This window comes from Sinocyclocheilus anshuiensis, unplaced genomic scaffold (genome assembly GCF_001515605.1).
Source record: "Sinocyclocheilus anshuiensis isolate Anshui unplaced genomic scaffold, SAMN03320099.WGS_v1.1 scaffold931, whole genome shotgun sequence".
In the NCBI taxonomy this organism is placed as follows: Eukaryota; Metazoa; Chordata; class Actinopteri; order Cypriniformes; family Cyprinidae; genus Sinocyclocheilus; species Sinocyclocheilus anshuiensis.
Window position 1 is genome coordinate 382,498 of NW_015544187.1, and position 23,060 is coordinate 405,557.

Sequence of the window (23,060 nt, forward strand, 5' to 3'; positions counted from 1 at the left end):
TTTACAGATCTTCTTTATGCACCAAGAGCTTGTAACACTCCAAAGAGAAAGGAAAAATTGAAATCACATCATATGACCCCTTAAAGAAACTATGTTTTGAGAAGCTTTGAGAGTGCACATTATGTCCTTTTGAAATATGTTGCTTTTTAAGGTGATTTATGGATGGTTAAATCAGCAGATATCAACAAAATACACCTCAGGCGTCAGGCCAAAGAACAATATTTGTATTCCCATCAGCGTCCAAAAAATCCTATAAAGCCCCAAATTTGTATATATAAACAAAAAACATTTTTTTTCTGATTAATTCAAGCAGAACATGTATATGTTTTTTTATGCTAGAAAAATTCAACATAGTGGACATTCCCAGCCACCAGTGTCAGTTCCCTCAGAGGTCAAATGCAAATAAGACAATGACCCTCACAGTGCATTGTTGAACATGTACTGATTGAACAAACACAAACAGGTCAAATGCCCACATTGGTGTTATCAGAGGACAATCCCCAATAATCAATGTTTTGCACTGGTTAAGCATGGCATTTAGGGCCAGAACTATTGATAAATGTGTATGAAAAACTATCAGGGGTAATGGGTTGTTATTAATTCACAATTCATAAAACAATAGTTTTATGATATAATTTTAATTAATATTTTTGATCGTTTTCACAAAATTTTCATGGCTCCCAGGATATTTTGTTGTGTGAATATGCAGTATGTCAAAAGAAAGAACAGAACCTCCGCTTTTACTTCAAAACTAAAGATTTATTAAAAAAGCAAAAATCTGAACAAAAAAAACGAGAAAATCGCATTTTTGTCAAAGACTATGTCAGATTTAGATCAATGATTGAAACATAGATGGAGTCGATCGTCATTTCATTCTGTAACGTTAGACAGTTTTGATTTATATAATGATTAATGTTTGATCATCGTGTTTTTTTACGTTTGCTTTTGCTCACACATGCACACCAGTGAAAACACAGAATGCCGGAAAATTCCGTCAATGGCGGGAAAAGAGTTAATGTATTTAATGTAATTAATGTAAAATATTGATAAAACCCTGGCTGACTTGTTTATTAGGTTTTGGATTGTAGCATTTAGACTTGGGATACATTTGTTCTGTTTAAATGTAGTCATAAACACCCTACAAATAAGAATTGATCTGTTCAGGTCTCTGCACCCATAGCACTGACCACAGATCAATCTCAGTAGAGATAAACAAGAATGCCACAAAGATAATCTACACCGCTTCATGGATTTCTCAGTTTATGTCTTGATCTTGTACACATTCTGTTCCTAACCTTATCATTATACCTAGAAAATGTTAATGCTCAGAGGTTGCTCATGAAGTTCTCAGATAGGGTAGGGTGGGGGGGAATGCCCCCTTGGGGTAAAACGCCCCCCCTTGTGTTTTTCCCAAAATAACTAGATAAAGTCAAGATACATTTTTGTTGTAACTATGGACTACGTTGACAAGAGTGATGTAGAAGTATTCACTGTGATTCTTACAGTACACTGGTGATGTACCTTGTTGTTTTGTAGAACATCACAGTTATGTATGATATGAGAATAGTAAGGCCTATAGATTGGGAGTACGTGTTATTTAAGAAAAAATATAATTATATTTTCAGAATGACATAATTTTTTTTTTTTCAAACCTAGTCTGTGGGATAAAACTCCCCCAGGGGGCATGGCTTAATTACTGTAGTTACTCTGTTCTGAACATCAAATCCTTTGTTTTTCCATCACATGTATTCTAAGTAGTTGGCTGAATAAAAATATTTGGACTTTATATTTAAAAATGACCAAACTGACTAGCTACTTAGCTATACTGTTAGCATCAGCTAACAATATTTTTCAAATAAGCTATTGTAATTTTGCAATTCATAATTATTGATTATATTCTTTTTAAGAATGAAGTTTTAGCTTAATTTTAAGTTAAAACTGCCTGTACTCTTATTTTGCTGCAAAAGTATAAAGCAAATTGCTTTGTCAGACTGGAGGCATTTTACCCCACCTTTGGGTACAAATTAAAGTTTTTGTTAAAATCTAATAACATGTAAATTCTGGGCATTTTTCATACTTTGTTTATAATTTATGTCATTGTCAATAAAACTATGATAACTATTCTGGACACATTTAACTTTTGTTTCACAGAAAAAATTTACACAGTTCTTAAGGGGGGCGTTTTCCACCAATCCACCCTATGTTATAGAAGTAAATAAGACTATATAGAACAATACAAATAATGCACAGCATAACATTGATGGCTTGGAATTTGATAAGAAATGTCATTGGCTTGTGATTGCAGACTTTGATATCTTGACAAATCTAAGCACGGTAAATCAGAAACTCTAGCTGAGACATGAAAAATAGGAGCTGTTGACAAAAAGTCTCCATTTTATTGTTTAGGAAAAACTGAAATATTAAAACTCATTTGTGCTATTTTTTCCTTTGGGTACTTGCTCTTTTCAGCATGCATAATTAGTATATCTTTGAATGGTTGCATCTTGGGTATTTGAATGATATTCTGCAAGTTTGGACACAGAGGACTGAAAAACTACTGTGCATTGTAAACGATCCACCTCCGTCCCTCTTGGGGTGGTTGGTTCATCTTTCCAAAGCGTCCCTTTATCTTCTCTTCCTTTATTGTACTTGTTTATTTTTAATGTGCCTGTGGGCTCTTTAGAGGCCGTCTTCTATAAAAAATCCATTCTGTGATTAAAGTGGATCATGAATAACACCACTGTTAGCCACACTGTAGATTTTAGAAGAAGTCTCTCATGAGGTCCAAAGGGATTTTCTGTATGTATTTGGTGGTGGTATCTTTTATATTATTTTAAGCATTAAGTCTATTAAAGGCTTAGCAATGGATGGTGCAAAATCTTTTGGGAATGCAACAAATTCTGATGACTGCAATGTTTTGTCTTTTTCTTTCCTAAAGTACAGTCACATTAGCAGGGTTGGGAGGGTTACTTTTAAAATGTATTCCGTTACAGTTACAAATTACTTCATTAAAAAAGTATTCAGTAACGTAATCCAAGTACCACAATATAAAAGTAATGTAATCTGATTACTTTTGGATTACTTCAAGTTACATATATAAATAAGTCAAAAAAGCAATATATAAGTACTTTTATTTAACTATGACTTTAAAATAAAAACTAGTAAAAACTATGTGAAACTACTAAAAATCGTGTTTTGTTTCACCATCTAGATATTACAGGCCGTATATTTATATAAAAGGCTATGCAGACATCTAGTGGCTATACAGTTTAGTATTATAGTTTTATTTTTATTTCTTTATTTTTATTTCTTTAACATGTACAAGTAAAAATAAATATAGTTTATACACAACATTAAAAAAATTACACCATATACATATTAGTCTATTTTAAAATAAGTCTACATGTCGAAATGCTATGATCTTTCTTTATTTCATTGACTGACCGGGGTGTGGGGACTCTCATGTTAATTTCTACATTTTCAGGTTAATTTTCCGCTAGAAAAAATGAGCCACCACAGTCATTTAAACATATACAAAATAACACAAAGTGAAAATAACATTTTTGGGTTATGGACAAACAGTTACCATGGTGAATACACAATACTTTTTTTTTTTTTTACACTCTGTTTATTAAGTTTTTACAATAAAATATACAGTACAAAATACAAATTAGCCTGAACAGATCTTCCCCATATAACCCTATGACATACCCCTACAACCCTAAATCTCCATCCCATAGTGCCACAAGTAAATAAATGAAACAAATATTGATTAAAAAAAGTAAAAGACAGATAGTTAGATGAGGTCTATATATTCTGTCCTGTTGATATACCCAAATAAGAGAGGAAGATGCCCCAGTGTTTTACAAACAGATCTTGACGTTTCTTCAAGCGAAATGTTATTTTTTAAAGAGGCACATAAGATGATACTTCCTTAGTTCACACAGAAGTCGAAGGAGGTTTCGAATCCTTCCATTTCAACATTATACATTTTATGGCTGCTAGAAGAGCTATTTTTACAAACCTCAGATTAACCCCCTTTTGTTCTTTAAGTAGTGAAGTGTCCCCCAGCAAGATAAGTCTGGGCTCCCTGGGTACATTAGTACCAACAACTATAGCGATGATCTCCAAGATCCCTTTCCAGTAGTCCTCTAGATCAGGGCAAGACCACAGCATACGTAAGAGAGTCCCTCTGTCCACTTTACATTTAGGACAAAGCTCTGAGTAAGTACTTTTAAAGGTATTTAGTCTGGCTGGGGTATAATAAACTCTATGTATTACATTAAATTGAATTAGTTTATGACGGCTATTAAAAGACAAAGTCTGAGCTTTCTCGCATATCGTTTCCCACTCATCATCAGTAAATAAATAGTCCAGGTCTTTTTCCCATTTAGATTTAGCATTACAAACAACACCAGTCATCGCCTGGAGTAACTTGCCATAGATAAATGAGATAAAACCCTTAGGATCTCTTTTATCAAACAGGATGGCCTCGAGAGGGGAAAGAGAAAGGTTCGATAAACGACCACCTTGCTGTGTCTGAATATAATGTCTAACCTGTAGGTACTTAAAGAAAAATTTAGAAGGGAGAGGCCATAACCGGCGCTCGAATACACAATACTAACATGAACTGTTAATGAAACATAGAAACTGCTCCTGAAAAAAATGAATATCATACCTTCATGCAAATCCTTCCCAGCTAACACAAGAAGTACCATTTATGTGATTTATTGGTACTTTATTTTTATTTCACACGTTGCATGCTTGTAGTTTCTTTTGCGCTTTAGTGAAATGATATACAGCGTGCCGCTACATTTACATGTGCAGTTGAAGAGTGCACGCCTGACAACATCTCATCTGACCGCAGAAACTGAATCGGGACAGCACGTTTTTCTCAGGCTGTCTTTACTTAAACTGTGTCTGATGATGTGTCAACAGCTTTCACGCACATCTATCAAAATAAAAGTCTCACATCAGAAAAACATTTATTGTTACGTTTTTTGGTGTCGATGTTGTTTCTTTGACTGTACACTCTGCGACCCTCTCAGAACGGTAGGGATGTGCATCTCCATGACTGAGGCGATACGTTACGCATCTCGATGCATAGCCAACGATACGATACTGTTATGATGCAGTGCGATCCGATTTCAAATAGATTCGATTCAACACAATGCGATTCGATGCAATGGAAAAATATGATCACTTCTAATGCCTCGAGGCCTGTTTCATAAAATAAGTTTACCAAATAAGCCAGGCTTATTTCGGTTAGTCTGACTCGTTGTCAAATGATTTGGTTCCATAAAGCAAATTTAACATAGGCCTAGATCAAGCTAGTCACTGTGGCAACTTATGCTGGGAAACTAGCCTGGTCTAAAGCAGGTTAACTGTCAGACTAAGCTGAGTTCCTCTAACACTGACCAATAGGAACGTAATGATATTACCACTCACTCCCTCACATACTATTATTTGACTTTTTTTTTTACAGTTTCTAGCCATGCAGCCTTTCTCTCTGGTTTTATGACAGCTGTACCTTTTATAGTTTGCAGAACAGATAGCAGAACATTACAATCTAAAATTGTTCTTTAAAGCATTAAAATAACTAAATTAAAAGTTAAAATCACTGAATTAAAAATGAAAATAAATAATAAAGAAAATGACTATATTTTAACTGCTATACGAAACACACATTAGCCTAACTCATCTGAGCTTAGTAATTAGGACTGTGCTAGCTTACATTTGATTTTACCCATTACAATAGTCCCTTTACAGTTACTGCTATCATAAAAATACAATTATATGTAGGTTTAAAATTCTACAAAAGACACATTTAATGTCTGTGACATGTCAGTTATGCACTGAGGAAAACACAACGTCTCAAATGCATTAAACAGCTATTCGCTGTTTGTCATGGTGGATCGATTTGATCTATGATCGACATTAAGGTCTGCTTAAGAATAAGCATGCAAAAATTAGTGAGATTGTGTGAATTTAATTTGTCGTTAATGGAACCGCTTTAGCCCAGTATAAAGTATAGCACATCCACTAGTAATTATATATAAATAAATCAGTTTTTACAGATGCAAATATGTTAGAAACGATGCATCGTGATATAAATGCCAACTTGTATCCGATGCACACTTTTTAAACCGATGCATCGTATCGTTAACTTTTTATGCCGATGCACCGAGCGAATCGGGGAATCTTCCCATCCCTAATAGGGACCATCAAGCACTAAGAAGGACTGTGTTCAAATAACACAGAACTACCACAGCAAAACCCAATATTCAGCTTGAAGACCCTGTTTCCACTAAAAAAGACCACAGACAAAGCCACCACCCATTAAAGAGCTGCAGTTGATAAAACTAAAACATGTGACCTGAACATTATCAAACAACTGTTTTGGAGAGAAGAGTAAGAAACTGATTCCCTCCTCCAACATCTCTGAAGCAACTGGCCGATGTAGAAACAGATGTCAATTGCTTTAGTACTCCTTTATCAATACAAGAAAATTCAGCCATTGAATTCTAAAAACTTCAATAATTGTTGTAAATGTACTGTAGCATGAGTAGTTGTAAAACAAAATGCCCTTTGCTGTCCCTGCATACATACATGGTTGAACAACAATGTTTGACTTGGATCATGTTTGACTAATTTTTTAATTAATCATATTAATTGACCCCTGCCATAATTCATGTTTAGCCACAGAATGCGTTTTTAATCTTACTGGTCAATAACAAAAAATTATGTCCCACAAACAAATCAAAATTCTGACCAGGTTGGTTGGAAACACACAAGCTAACCTACCAACTCACATGATACTAAAGCAGTGTTTCTCAGCCCTGGTCCTGGGCGCCCCCCAGCACTGCACATTTTGTGTGTCTCCCTAATCAAACACACCTGATTCAACTCATTAACTCATTAAAAGAAACTCCAGGACCTGAAATGGGTGTCAGATAAGGGAGACATACAAAATGTGCAGTGTTGGGGGGCGCTCAGGACCAGGGTTGAGAAACACTGTACTAAAGCATATGCTGCAGAACAAAAATTATTATTATTATTATCAAGATTGGAGACTTAACCCCTCCAGTAAGAAAGTGTAAGATGCAAATCAGTGTACCTTTGATTACTGCCTGTACTATTGACTTCTGTGGAATGGATTGTGAAGTCCCCTTTCACAGACGTGATGCTTATTCCTTTACTCGTTGTCTTCTGAAAGTCATGTTCATGATATTTTACTTGCAGAATCTTGTGCGTGTGTAAGCTGTTTGTGGGTGGGGTGTGTGCTTCACATAGGAACAGTGTAATGTTCACTTCTGACCACATCCTGAAAACATTTAAATTTTAGTGGCACAGTTTGCACCAAACTCAGGCATTTGTTTCCTTTAACCTGAGATTTAATAGTATCGTTTTATCGTATCGTTAACTTTTTATGCCGATGCACCGAGCGATTCGGGGAATCTTCCCATCCCTGCAGAACGCTCTTGTGACCCACTTTTGGGAAACATTATACACAAGCATATAGACTCACACACAGTCTAGTTCATGGTTTTGCATGGTCGCTCAAGACAAAAATGGGAGGTAGTATGAAATTTCCCCTCATTTACTTGTTACTTTTTCTCCTGCATTACTCTAAATCACTAGACCCTTTGTTACCGATCGCAGTTCTTCATGTTTTTATGTTAATCTTGGTGGTTTCCACTTGGTTCTGCTTAATGATTTTGGTCCAGCATTGAGCCAAAAACAACTATATGAATCTCTAAATGAATCTAGTGGTCTTGATGGCAACAGTAAAATGTCTGTACCCAGCAAGACAACCCAAGAAGTCAATCCAAACATAGAATAAGTTTAGATGTCATATGTGTCTGTGCATGATGGATGTGAAGCACATATAAGAAAATAAAACGAGGTGAAAAGCGACGTCACTCACCAGAATGCCGTCTTAATATCCAGACTCTGTCTCACAGTTGCCCTGTCAGTTATAGCCACACACCAGCTCATCTTGTAAGAGGCACCACAGAGTAGGTGACAGTTTGTCAGTGTGTATCCACTCGTGCTGTCAGCCTCTCACTGAATCTGTTTATGGCTTGTCGTGCCATACATCCACAGAGTCTCTCTCACACCATACTCTGCTACAGCTTTTATTTTATTTTATTTTATTTTATTTTATCTTATCTTATTTTATTTTCCCTGAAGTCCCCTGATAGTATTGGGATAGTTGATCGGATTGTGTGGTTTCTTTTCTACAACTACAGATTGTTGTGCAGGGGGTACTGCATGGAGCTAGTTAGCCTAGCAACATAATGGTAAATCCAAACAAATGCTAACTGACATAAGTTTAATTGTTCAGTATGTGTATGTGTAGATATACATGTAGCACATATACAGTTATTTACCTTAACGTTGCAATGTAATAGAAGTAGCAACATATCTTTTCTTCTGTATTGTCAGATGTTCTCAGCACTATCAAAATGAAAATCCCACTAACAACACTAACCAACCGAACAGAAAAACTTCAAAAATGCTATAAAATGATGACCAGTGGTTAACCAATATATTGCTGTTGCCAGTATTACTAGACAATTTTATATAAAAAAAAATTTATAATAAAATTGGTATTATTGACAATTTTTAATTATCAGCATTGATCTTGGCAATATATCAGTTGACCTCTTTGTAGCATTTTCTATTTTCTGATAACTGTATGATTGGCTGTCCTCTCAGCCTGTTTTCAATTCTATAAGTGCTTTAATTCACCCTATTCTTTTTACAAGTATGTTATATTTTTAGTGAATGGATCAGCCATTGGAGACTCATTCGGCCCATTTCCCTCTTAGTGAAGCGCCTGAGCTGTAGCACCCACACAGTATCAAACCCACGAGTTCTCTGATCATCCAGAATGACTTTTGTGTTAATCTCTGATGGCACATCCATCATCTACACACACATACTCATGGAGAAAAGAACCCACACTCATTCATACACCTACACATGTACCTTTTTATGTGCCATGCTTCGTGACACACACCCTGCTCAAACCGTTTCTGAACAGTTTCAAATGCCTCCATTTCTAATGACTTAAAATTTAGATGCACATTATTTACCCAAGAGCTCTCCACTTGCTATTAAAAGCTGGTTCAATGTTCCCGACCTAGGCTAGGTGGTTAGTTGTTTATATTAGTTATAAGCATCAGAATTCAGCTGATGTCTGATCACACCTGTGTGTATGATGCTTATTCAATCAGAATGTAGAATCTGAACTATCTGTAATATGAGTTTTAGAGATGCACCAAAATGAGATGCACCCAGCCCTACCCTAAGCAGATCAGCTTTACTGAAAGTTTGTTTTTCAAAAGTGAACTGACATTGTTAAGACAACATCATTTAGCGCTTAATTACTGAGCTAAATGTGCTGTTGTGTCGTGTACAGTATGTTATGAAGGGACATAATTTTAAGGGGCCCTTTTGGCTTTGTGTGCTGTTAGAGACTGACTTGTGGGAGACGTGAAAGGCATGCTGGGAAGGTAATGCACTTTTAATGGCCTGATGCAGAGCCCTGCAGCTGTGACGGCCCATGTAGCTGCGGCTCTGATTGATTACACGTCTCCCGGGGGCTGGGGAGAGTGACGCAGCAGCTGCAATTCATCGTGCCGTCAGGGCCGCTGGAGAACCAGTCGTGATTCAGCAGAACACCGCACTGATATTTATTCACACAGTGCTGCTTATAGGGGAGGTGTTATTTTCTGGCTTGGTGATGATTCATTTTTACATATTAATTTTTTATCTCAGGACATGGATTGGAACATGGCGCTTTTATTGAATCAGGTCAGCTAAGGTACTGAATACTGATGGTGGTCATGATTATTATGTGGTCATTATTATGAGGCTATCATAAGATTATTATAAGATGTGAATATACACATTACTGTTCAAAGGTTTGATGTCAGTAAGATTTTTTTAAAGAAATTAATACTTTTATTCAGCAAGGATGCATTCAATTGATCAAAAGAGACAGTAAAGACATTTATAATGTTACAAAAGACTTTAATTTCAAATAAACAGGTTTTTTAATGAGTTTTTGAACTTTGTTTATTAAAGATTCCTGAAAAAAATTATTACAGCTTCAACAAAAATATTAAGCAGCATAATTGTTCCTTGAGCACCAAATCACATTCGAATGATTTCTGAAGGATGATGTGAGACTGAAGACTGGAGTAATGATTGGTGAAAATTCAGCTTTGCCATCACAGGAATACATTATATTTTAAAAGAAATCTTAAAAGAAAAAAAAAACTGTTATTTTAAATTGTAATGATATTTCACAACATTATTGTTTTTTTGTACTGTATTTTTGATCAAATAAATGCAGCCTTGGTGAGCATAAGGGATTTCTTTCAAAATGTTTATATTGGTATTGGCTGGTTACTCTTTAAAAACACAGTAATAATTTTATAAAACTGTTAATTGTAGTGTTTTGCCAATTTAAAAATAAATGTTTTAATAAAAATAAAAAGGTTTCTCATGCTTTACTTTGTAATGTTTTGAGGCCTAAATTCACTTGTAGCATTTAAAACATTATTCTTTTTTTAATTAGACAAAAAGTACAATAGAAATTTCAGTCCATGAAAATAATTATCAGCTTACCATATGTACCAGATTTTAACATTAGTTACATCCCTAGTTTGGAAACCATTTTTGCATCCTCATTTAAAGGGGTCATATGATGCGATTTCAATTTTTCCTTTCTCTTTGAAGTGTTACAAGCTCTTGGTGCATAAAGAAGATTCTCCGATCACAAATGCAGACATGGCTTTATGTTTACGCTTCGTGATGCAATGCAACGCGTATAAAGACAGTATAAGTCATTATAATCTGTAATTATGTCCCCACTGGATGCAACAAATGCCTAGTTTATAATGGGTTTTAATGTTTTTGTCTCATCGTCGCTCCGGCCGGACAGGGCATCACAGTATGGTAGGGGCATAACATTTCCACATTGTGGAATTCGGCCAATCACAACGCACTGGAAAACTGGCCAATCAGAGCACACCTCGCTTTTCAGAATGATGAGCTTTGTAAAAATCGACGTGTTTACCCTCATGGACTGGGGAAAGAGGATATGAAAAGTTCAAGAAAAATTTTCTTCTTTCATAGTGTGCCTTTTGATGGATATAAAAAATTATCAGAGTATTTTGCCTCCTTGTTATTGGTAATATATTGTCTTGCATTAGGGAGGTAAGTCATTTTTCTTGAGCTTTTTTCATGGCGTGAGAGCTAGGATATGACACATGATGACAGCATGAAATGCCAAACATCTGTTTGAATATGTTCTGAGAGGTCACTGCTGGGTTATCAGAGACAGTGTTTCCCAACCTTTTTTTAGTCGCGGCACCCTTTGGAAATTTTAACAAACTTGTGGCACCCTACAAAAATTTTCGGCAGCCGAAATTTCGGTGCATCTCTAATTATTGGCGACATCAGAAATGGATATTATATAATAGATGCTTTTTTGAACATTTTAGCAATTTAAAAATATTAAAAAAGGATTTTTTACATGGCACCCCTGCTCTCGACAGACGGCACCCCAGGGTGCCACGGCACCCCGGTTGGGAAACACTGATCAGAGATACTGGCGCTTGTGTGACATTCCACATGCTTGATTGCTGCCATGATGGGCCTCTCAAACACACACAGAAACAGGAAGCACGTGTACAGCGGCTCTGAGTCTCTACATACCTTATCAGTGCTGCATGCTAATTACCATCAGAGAAACAATCATCAAAACTACAAACCAAAGGACTAATTCCCCCTCATCAGGCCTTTTTCTAACCCTCTTGGGATACTTTAAACCTTATCCTGAAGTCTTTAATTTAGTTTAATTATAACAGAATGTTTTCGAGATGTTTTTGCTCCGTTCGACTGTCTCTAGCTAGAACCATTGGCATTCACTACACAGTACTTGTGTATAGGGTAGGCTATGTTTTGGACTAAACTAGCATATGTAGTCTTTATTCACTTGATTCGAATTATGATTATGATTTCAATTAAGTTTCAAACAGGCTATAAATATTTTCTTTAACAGAAAAAAATAATGAACACCAGTTGCTGTTATCTAATATCCATTATGACTGTAATTGTATTATTTACAGTATTTGCAAACAGTATTTTCAGGAGCTCAGATAAAATGCAATTTCTTTTCTTAAAGGGGTGCTTCAGTGTTTTTTTTCTAGGCTTGATTGTGTTTATGGGGTGCAGTCTAACATGTGTTAATGCTTCGTTTTTTTAAAAACGCATTATTTTTCACATAATTGACCTTTATTCCACACCGCTCTGTCCCTTCTCTGAGAAACGCGCTGATCATTTCCTTCTTTTAACAGTATTAAGAACCTCTGCTTTAGAACATTGATTTTGAAACTTGGGAATCCTTTAGAATCGTTAGAAGACAGAATCACGATTCATATATGAATAGATTTTTACGTGCACCTCTAGTTTTCTCTTCCTCTTCTCTAAAGCAGCGCAGCATGGCCTCGCTCCCTTTGCTGCCTTTTCCCGAGGGCGAGGTTTATCTGGGTTTGTTACATCACGAACCCAGGAAGTAACTCGTTGTAGTCCTTACCAGCCATTTTTGTGGGCATTAAACTGCCAGAATTTTAAAAGACCGTTTGCATTGAACTTTCAGCTTCGTAACTTTGCAGATATTATTTATGCTCAAACAGCAACATTACACACTAACTAACGTTAAAAAAGTGAAATCGCAATCAACCACCCCTTTAAAGTAGCAACACATGTCGAACAATCTTATTTTAGACATACTGGACCTTGTTTGCTTCTGCAGAAGCCCAGAGGAAATGATGTCATGCAGTCCATGGTGAATGTGAGAGTGGTCCAGGTTTAATTGGATTAATGAGTCCTTGTAAACTAATTAGTCAGTGAGTGCAGTCAATATTCCAAGTCAATCAACAAGATATCATGAGAGAGTCGCTCTGACCTCACAGAGAACAAGCATATACTGTAATTGAGTTTGCAAATGCTCTCATGACTTCATGTACTGTGTTGTACAGTTTAATTAGCATGAAATCAAACTTGACCCTCTTTATTTTCTCAATTGTGTCATTATGCTCAAGTCAATAGTGCATGTTATTATAAAGAAAAAAATCAATGTTTTCATAATATTTCTTGGAAATATAATAACTTTTCCACCACGGAAACCACTTTTTTACTGATGAGTAGGCAAGGAAATATAATATTAACTTCTAATTTCAAAGTCTAATTTTCCAGATCCAATTAAATCCGCAATGATAAGGATGAATTATTTCCTCCTGGATAATAAGTTAAATGTGTAACGAATGCTGTATCGTGTTGTCTTTAAAGACTTCATTTGTAGCCAATTATGTTCATGTTGCCTGTGAAGACCTCAATTATTACCTGGAAAATGTACGTTTACATTTATGCATTTGGCAGATGCTTAAATCAACGCAACTAATATTGCATTAAAGGTGTACATATCAGTCCATGCATTCCCTGGGAAGTGAACATGTGACGTGGGTGTTATTAGTGCTGTGCTCTATATTGTTTTTGTTTTTCTGTTAATCAATGTAAGGAATATTCAACTTTTATTTCGCCACATTGAGTTCTGAAAAACAAAATAAGTTTGAACTTTTTCCATACAATTTTCCACAGAGGTCAAAGTTATTAGATAACACTGTAATTATGTTTTCTTTAGTAGTTGATCTTTGATTTAATCTAATCATGTCATTTACACTACAGTCAAAAGTTTTGGGTTGGTAAGACTTTTTAAATGTTTTTATAAGAGGTTTCTTATGCTCAACCAGGGTACATTTATTATTTAATTACGGTAATGTATTATAAATAGTAATGGAGTAAAAACAGGAATTTTTTTGTGAAATATTACAATTCAAATGAACTGTTTTATATTTATATATATTTGCATATTTTATATATTTAAAATGTAATTTGTGACCCTGGAGCACAAAACCAGTCTTAAGTCTTAAAGTGTAATTAGATTTTTTGATGAATAAACTTCAAAAGACCAGCATTTATTTGAAATAGAATTATTTTGTAACACTATGATTATCTTTACTGTCACTTCTGAACAATTTAATGCGTCCTTGCTCAAGAAAAATACTAATTCCTTAAATAAAAAGGAAAAATCTTACTGTCCCCAAACTTTTGAATGGTAGTGAAGGTGAAACTGTTTTTATAAATCCACTAAGGTTATTGTGTCCTGTTTTGCACTTCCTATTATATTTATTGTCCAACTGGTGAGCCATTTTATTTATTCGTCAAAGCCATTTTACTCAAAATTTACACTTATATATTCAAGTACCGCAATATTTACATGGTACTTAAAAAACACAATGCTATTATCAGAAAACCATGGTTAAAAGAAAGAAAGAAACAAAGAAACAAACAAACAACAACAACAAAAGCATAGTACCATTTTCTAATAACAATAGTACTTTTGTTTGTGAAAACCTTCAATATAAAAGTAGAAATCATGTTTTGAATATAATATTTTTGCTGCCAATACATGGGTTTCACGAATTTCTATTTAAGCTCAAAACTAATGAGTTAGACTAAAGCAGATATGCCAGTTTCTCCTCCTCCAGCATTGGGAGTCTAACTGTGAAAAAGAGACAAACATAAAGGTAGAAGCATTCTTATTCCTGTCGGCGGTGACCTGAGGGGATCCACTGACGGCTTTATTTCACTACACCATCTCAGCCGACCTTGGCTCATCTCAAAGCCCTTGTCCTTCCAGACAGACAGTTTAGGTGCTGTCTCAAAACTGACCCGGCAAACCATCATCATTAATGTAAACCAAACATCGCCATGGGAAAGGAGGGGCTATTTTTTCAGTCTGTTGGCTCAAGGGCTCAAAGCACACGTGGCTGATATTTCCATGTCAAGTTTGATTTTCTCTGTATTGTTCTCACAGTTGTCCCTGTGATGAGATTTGAATATCATTTTCTGTTAGGGTTGCCATGGTGACTGAAGCAGGGTCTCTGCATGTGCCAGTTGCCATGCAGTGGTTTGTTAGAAAAGAAGTACAAAGCCACTGCATGCTATATCTAAAAGTTAGTTTGCCTCCTATTTTCAGGATTTACTCGTTTGGCCTACACGCTCATTTCATGGCCTCTCGATTTGTCTTGTGCTTGTAGGTTTTACTCTACTGACCTCATCTCTGTTGTCAGAGAAACGGCGCTCGTGTCTCTTGCCCTCCCGGCGCAGGTGGGCATGACTCACAAATGGACTTTCTTCCTACACAAACTCACACACGGTTGCATTTACTGAAAAAGTGTGTGGTGAATCACAGATATTCTCACAGGTGCATTAATGACGATGCATTTACTACTGCGCACACACACACACAAAAGCACAAAAAGCTGTGTGGGTCTATTGATTGAGACGTCATGATCTGTATTGATTGAGATGTCAGGCAGCTCAGTGGTTGAATTTTTTCAGCTGGCTGTGTTGAACAGTAATGAGATGAACATAATGAGAAACAGGTTTATAACCTCTCCTTTATTTTGCAGGCTGTTATAATAGATGGATAATAATTTGCCCCTGGTTGTGAATTGCATTGAGATGTGATGCAGTTTGATAGGAGAAATTTAAAAAAAAAAATAATTGTACTGAATGTAGTGTACTTCAAATCTTAAAAGTACACTACCAGTCAAAAGATTACTTTTTGAAAAGTAAGATTTAAAAATTTGTTTTAAAGAATTTTCTTCTGCTCACCAAGCCGGCATTTATTTGATTTTAAAATATATTCAAATAGAAAGCATTTTTTTAAATAGTAAAAATATTTCACAATATTATTACTTCTGCTGTATTTTGGATCAAATAAATGCAGGCTTGGTGAGCAGAAGAGAATTCTTTAAAAAACATTAAAAATCCTACTGTTCAAAAACTTTGGTAGTGTAGTGTACTTGCAGATAATGTAACATTAATGAAATAAAATGCCACTTACTGTAAGTGTACTTAGAGAGAGTAACATTTCTTCACTGTTTCTTAATTAAGTAAACTTATAAAGTGCACACTGTAATAATAATCACAAATAATAAAATTTTACTTTAAAGTACTTTTACCTTTTATTATAAATGATTTACCATATTACATTTACCATAAATGTTTGACAGCACATTCAGAAATACACGTTAAATATTTCAATAGAAGTAATTATGAAATTACATGTAAAGATGTACTTACGTCTCACTTAAGTGGGTAAAAAAAGCCCTGTAAATCTGCAAAATGTACCATTTTCATTTAATTGCAATTAACATGCAGTTAAATGTCCAAAACATTACATTCAGTTCGCACTGAAGTATAGATTTTTTTTAAATATATTATTTTCATGATAAGTTAAAAGTGTTAAAAATTACACTTTTTAAAAAACTGTATTTGACCACACAAAAAGTGACAACTGTTTAGTCAATTCGACCCTTTTGCTCTGATGCGTTTTTATATATATTTTTAAATTATTACTATTATTAATTTATTATTTAATTAATAATTAGTTAGTTAATTCATTTTTTGAGAAATTATAGCCATCTTTCAAAGTCATGTGAATGTGTTTGTGCCTTATATTAGGCAGAAGTGCTGTTTTTTTTCTTTTTTACTTGGCTGTTTACTTGTTGTGATATAAATTTAGATTTGATATTCACTTAGACTTACTCCTAGCCTACAAAATCAGTACTGACAAGTTAAAAAGCATTGATCAAAAGCTGTTTAGGTTTGGTTTCTACTTGAGAAATGGCTCGATTTGATCGAGCGCTTATGAAAGACAGTCAGCTCTTAATGAAAAGATTACGGAAAGGGATCAATGCTGCTCACTGTATGCCGGCCAGTGTGCTTGTGTTGGCGAGACTTTTAGATTAGCATGTGATTCAGACTTCCTCTCACCCAAGGGGGCTCAAATCTCATTTCACATACTTTATTGACTCAATATGTCTTGTGCGGTGGGATGCGGTTCCGTCACAGTACCCCAAGGACAAGATGAGAGAGTGACAATTTTGACACCTTGACAATCACAAACAGAAAAGCACACACACATTCATAGACACTTATCTCTTGAGAGAAATGTGTCCGTGTCCATTTGCATTCAGCAGTGTTTCCTGAGACTGTGAAAGCGTTGGCTCATGTCAAACGCCTGAACACAGGGGAATAATGCTAGAATTTTAATGACAGGTCATATAAATTTCAGCCTGTGTGATTTATTATTTTTAGAGATAAACCATTTATGTATTACAACTAAAGTGTTTAATTTTCATTTTCAAAAAATGGTCTTTTAATGGTTGGGCAAACAGACATTCAGTGCCGGACCGTATGGTTGTGGAGCCCTAGGCAAGATCATGTAAATGGGCCCCACTGGTGTAAAAACTGTCGGAGCAATTTGACGAATGAAGAGAAAGCACATAAAATGACAATTTCAATATTTAAGCGTATAAATGTTTATTATGTGTAACGTTCAACATACATGTAAAACTATTTAAACAGATTTAAAAAAAAAAAAAAAGTGCAAGCGTGCTTGAAAAATGAAAGTAAATAGATATACATGAAACACAGATATGTAAAATAAAAATGAATTATTCATTAAAACTAAATAAAATAGATCATAAACAAAATAAAAATACAAATATGCATAAGTGACTAGAAATGCAAGCTTTTCTGCTTGTTTTAAGGCCTGTTTGATGATCACAAAAATGTATTGCATTAGACATTGGATGGTGGGTTAAATCCAGATTTGGAAAGAGGGGTAGACCCTTTTTTTTTTTTAGCTGGGAGGATGGGTTGGATAGATAATTATTCAGGTGCTATAGTTGTGTAACGAAGGAGGCGTAGTGACAATGGAGTTGAGGATCCAAATGCAGGCTTTATTCGTAAACGTGGTCAGACAGGCAGGGTCCAGTACCAGCAAACAATAATATCCCAGGCAAAGACAAAGAGTAATCCATAAACAGGCAATGGTCAGGGCAGGCAGCAAAACAATCATAAAAACCAGATAAACAGTCCAAGATCCAAAATACACAAAGGCAAGGCAAAACAAGGAAACACGGGCAGGAACACAGAAACTAGGAATCATTACAGGCTAAACAATCACCAGCAAAGTGTTCGAGTGTGTGTGCATCCTTTAAAGTCCTTCTAATGTGAGACAGCTGTGAACTGATGATGAGATCTAATGAGAGACAGGTGATGCAATAGATGATGAGTCCGGCAAAGGATTATGGGGAATGTAGTCCAGGGTGAATGGCAAAAGTCAGGGATGGAGTGCCCACTGGTGGAGCTCACGGGCACTCCAGTTGGTGATCGTGACAAGTTGAAGTTGAAAACCTCATTACAACTTCACCCTCAGTTGACGCTGTAATAAAGTTTCATTGCAGATTTGGCTATCCAGCGCGTATTTGTGTTTGCACTTTGGAGTGCATCAAAGGTTTATTTTTACAATGTGTTTTGCAGCGTTGAGCAATGTAGCCAATCACAGACATATCTGTTGATTTCAGAGGTGTGCAAGTTAGAATCCACACTCAAAACGGCAGAGTTTTTGTTCAATGTTGAGGCACGGTCACAAATCCTCTCATTATAACAAAGTGTAGAAGCGATGTAAATAAGAGATTCATTGTGCTGTGTAGAGAGCTTCATTTATTGTTCAATGTTGAGGCACGGTCACAAATCCTCTCATTATAACAAAGTGTAGAAGCGTTGTAAATAAGAGATTCATTGTGCTGTGTAGAGAGCTTCATTTATTATAATGTATATGAGTGAATAAAATGAGTGACCGCTTTTTAGTGATTATAAAGGAGCCCTCTTTGCACCATAGCACTGAACGGCACAAAAATATTATGGTTAGGCCTATATATATGATATTAAGGTTAGAGCACCCTCGCTAATTTCCGAAGCAACCTCAGTGATTTGATTCTGGAGCCAGGTCAATTATTTAATGTAACACGCTGAATGTGGCTCATTTATCCCTCATATGTGACACAAGTCTGTGATCATGGACATCATTGCATTTATTAAAATACTAATACTTCAGTAATGAATATTATGTATAGCAGTCAGAACATACCTTCGTTTTTTTGGATGCCATTTCTACCACAACTTCACTTTAATCTCTCTATCATTCTTTCATTTCAAATTAATTAAAAATAGCATCGATGTGTAACAAGACTTCTTGACATTATGAGAGACTATTTTGAGAGGCATTATCTAGTGAATTCCATATTACCAGAGATTGAAATATTGGGAATTTTATTTTAGACAGCACCATTTCTGTCATTCAAAATGCTTGATAAGCAATTAAAAATTAATAAAGAGTCAGCGCATCACTAAACATTGCTCACGTGTCTATCGAAGGTGAGCATTTTGGAGAGAAGTGGTGGAATCTGTGTAAATGGATAGTGTGATAATTACAGCACTCGAGTTCTCCCAGTATATCGCGGACTGTATTAAAGTGTGTAGTGCTATTGTGTATATGCTTCTAATCTTTAATGCTTATATTCATACTGTTGATTTGTATTTATCGTTTTCAGTCATTTGTCGTGTATTAATTATATTGTGCATCATCCACAGTTACTCCACATTCCACAGATTGAGCTAATGCTGCTGTGTTCGGCTGGTTGCTTCACATGTAAAAATCATGACCCTATTTAATTAAAAAATACCCAATTTCATTATGTTCTTAAAGTTCATTAAAAGTTCAGGAATGCAATAGCATGATAATCAGATTATGATTAACTCCCGACTATCCTTTGTCCTGTAGAGAACCATGAGCACTGTGGAGGAGGAGCCGGACCACATGATACCATGAAGAGAAGCCTGCAGGTTCTGCCCTACCAGCTGCTGAGTAAGTCTCACGTTAATAAAGCCTTTTAATACTGATAAGCCATTTATAGTCTTTTTTTTAAAGCTCTGTTTCGTCATAGTGGTCGACAAAGCACCCTAATGTCCCAAATAATAAATGAAGAGAAGCCTGCAGGTTCTGCCCCACCAGCTGCTGAGTAAGTCTCACGTTAATAAAGCCTTTTAATACTGATAAGCCATTTATAGTCTTTTTTTAAAGCTCTGTTTCGTCATAGTGGTCGACAAAGCACCCTAATGTCCCAAATAATAATATTAATATACTGTAATTACAAAACATTTTAGGGCTGTAAAAGTTAAGGTAGTAACCAGTGTTATTTTAGTATCATTGATTTACTATTATAATTGTCAATATTTAGAATTAGGATTTATTTGTATATTTTCACTTTAATTTTAGTTAAAGTTGTAATATTTTTGTTATATATTTTTGTCAATTTTATTAGTTTTTGTTTTATTAACATGTCTGTATACTTTTTATTTTTTAATAATTAGCTTTAGTTTAGTTTTAGTTACAATATTACTGTGACATTCTGCATTCGACTGACATTTATTGTGGGAAAAAAAAAAGATATTTCGGTCACACTGTAGTTTGGGGACCAATTCTCACTATTAACTTACTCTTAACTACTACTTTTGCCTCAATAAACTCCTAGGTAGTTGTTAAGTTTAGGTATGGGTAAGATTAAGGGATCTAATATATGGTTATGCAGAATAAGGTATTAATATGTGCTTTAAAAGTACTAATAAACAGCCAATATGCTAGTAACATGCTAATATATTTAAGATTAAATTAGTTAATCGTGAAAATTGGTCCCAAAACTAAAGTGTTACCGATATTTATAGTGAAAAGTGATATAACACATTTGCATTGAATTGAATGTTTCTTTTTAGACTTATACAGCTAACATCAAGGGCCCTATTTTAACGATATAAGCGCATGGTCTAAAGCGCACGGCGCAGGTGCACTCAGGGTGTGTCCGAATCCACTTTTGCTAGTTTAACGACGGGAAAAAGGTCGACGCTCCCGGGCGCATGGTCTAAACGGGTTGTCCCTATTCTCTTGTTGACGCTCCCGGGCGCATGGTCTAAACGGGTTGTCCCTATTCTCTTAATGAGTAATGGGTGTTTTTTGGGCGTAACGTGCAATAAACCAATCAGAGTCTCATCTCCCATCCCCTTTAAATGCCAGTTGCGCTCGCGTCATGGCAGGTTCGCTATTTACATGGTGGAATGTAATTTTTCATTTTTAAAAATGTTTGTGTGCTGCTGCGTGTCCCTGTGTGTGTAATAAGCAAAGTGTACGCCCCATAGGCACACAAATGGGCGCAAATGCATTTGCTATTTAAACAACGCGGTGCAGGACGGGAAAATGAGAACTGTGTCGGGCTGAAACTAGCAAAAACACTTGCGCCGCATTGCGCCGGGTGTATGATGGGGCCCCAATGCTTTTTCTCGCACAGTATAAAAAAGTCTTTATATATGACAATATATAACAGCCGTTATAGTTTCTGTGGATCGTTCAGCATGTTTTTTGTAGTTAAGTTGATTAACCAAGAAGATCTTGATAATTAAACCAGTTTAAAACTGGTGGGGACACCAGTACACCTTCAGCCCATCCCAGCTCTGCTGTCTTGGTCTATTATTTTGTCTCTTTACTCTTGCAGAATATTAGTATTGGCGACACGTGTCTGATATCAGTCTGGCTGAAATCCAACATTAAAGTGTGAAATGCATCAGGAACATGAGGTCGGATGGAGAAGTCTTCTTCCATTGTAGAACAACTTTAAAAAGAGATTTCATCACAGCAAATTCTATATCAACTTGTGGAAAATGGGCATCCTATGACCCCTTTAAGAAAAAAGTCTAAAAGTTTCAGTAAAGAATACTTTTCAGGCTCCAGGTATATTTTAGCCATTCTTTCAAACTAATATCAGTGGAGTTTGTCTGGGGAAAAAATTGTGTTTTCAGTGCTTGGAGAGATTCAGGTCATTTTTCTATGTGAATGTTCAGAGTGTTCCCTTCAGAGCTGAGCCCTGTCTGATCTGAGGCTGTCGGGACACTGAAGTCCACTGTGGTTCTGGTGTCTCTGCAGGTGGCTTTGAATAAGTCCATATATGTGTCACGGGAACGGGTGTGTGGAGGCAGGCAGGATGACGAGGACGACAAGGATTCCAATAATGACATTTATTGTAGACACAACAAGGCAGGTTCAGGTAGGTGAGACACACACTCGGGGTAACATTAACAATAACCGACACCAATGCTCAGACAGACAGGAACTAATATGGGGTGAATAATTAGAGGCAGACAGGTGAGCACAATGACGGTGATTAACTAATGATTAGACGGGCTAAACCAACACAAAGGGAAGAAACCACAACAAACAGTCCACAGGGGTGTTACAATATGTGAACTGTTTGGTAATCGTAAGTGGGATTCCATTACTTCACTTAAAAATGCTTAATAGTGCTTAAATATATACAAAGAATACTTTTTTTAAAGAAAATAATACTTTTATTCAGTAAGGACGCGTTAAATTGATCAAAAATGACAGTAAAAACATTTTTAAAAGATTTCTATTTCAGATAAATGCTGTTTTTTAAGCTTTATATTTATCAAAGTATCCTGAAAAATACAGCACAATTGTTTTCAACATTGTTAATGTTTCTTGAGCACCAAATCAGCATATTAGTATGATTTCTGAAGGATCATTCTGAAGGTTGGGGTAATTGATGCTGAAAATACATAAATAATTCATAATACAGAAACATAAATCTTACAGACCCCAAATTTAGAAGTGTGTATTTATTAATTATGTTAAGATGTTTGTTTTAAAGCTGTGCACACGTAAACATACATTCATGTTATATATGAATATGTAGGAATACTAATTAGATCAGGCTGGAATGTTAAAGTTTTATTGGTTTAGTTGATAATATTTTGTAAATTTAAACATTCTTTATAATTTTGTTGTGCAGTTAGCTCAGCTACTACCCCAAAATATCATAATTAAATTTATCATAATTGTGCTGCATTGAGTCCCTTTGGCATGGCCTGAGGTTAAGAGCTTTTCTCGAGGGCACAGACATGATAGTTCAAAGATTAGCATGTGTGGGGTTTATATATGCAGTTTTAGTTACCAGCTACTTTAACCCGTTATACTCATTGCATTTAAGTTTAAC

The 23,060-nt window shown here is 35.6% G+C and overlaps 1 protein-coding gene across 3 annotated transcripts in view; it reads left to right on the forward strand.

The window, feature by feature from the left end:
• The window catches only part of LOC107696496 (transmembrane protein 108-like), a 63,817-nt gene that overhangs the window by 24,456 nt on the left and 16,301 nt on the right, over window positions 1-23,060 (forward strand). For all 3 annotated transcript variants that reach the window (XM_016496850.1, XM_016496848.1, XM_016496849.1), the window contains one exon: window positions 19,781-19,864. In XM_016496850.1, the coding sequence (XP_016352336.1) occupies window positions 19,825-19,864 (40 nt within the window). In that variant the 5' untranslated portion in view covers window positions 19,781-19,824. The remainder of the gene's footprint in view (window positions 1-19,780; window positions 19,865-23,060) is intronic.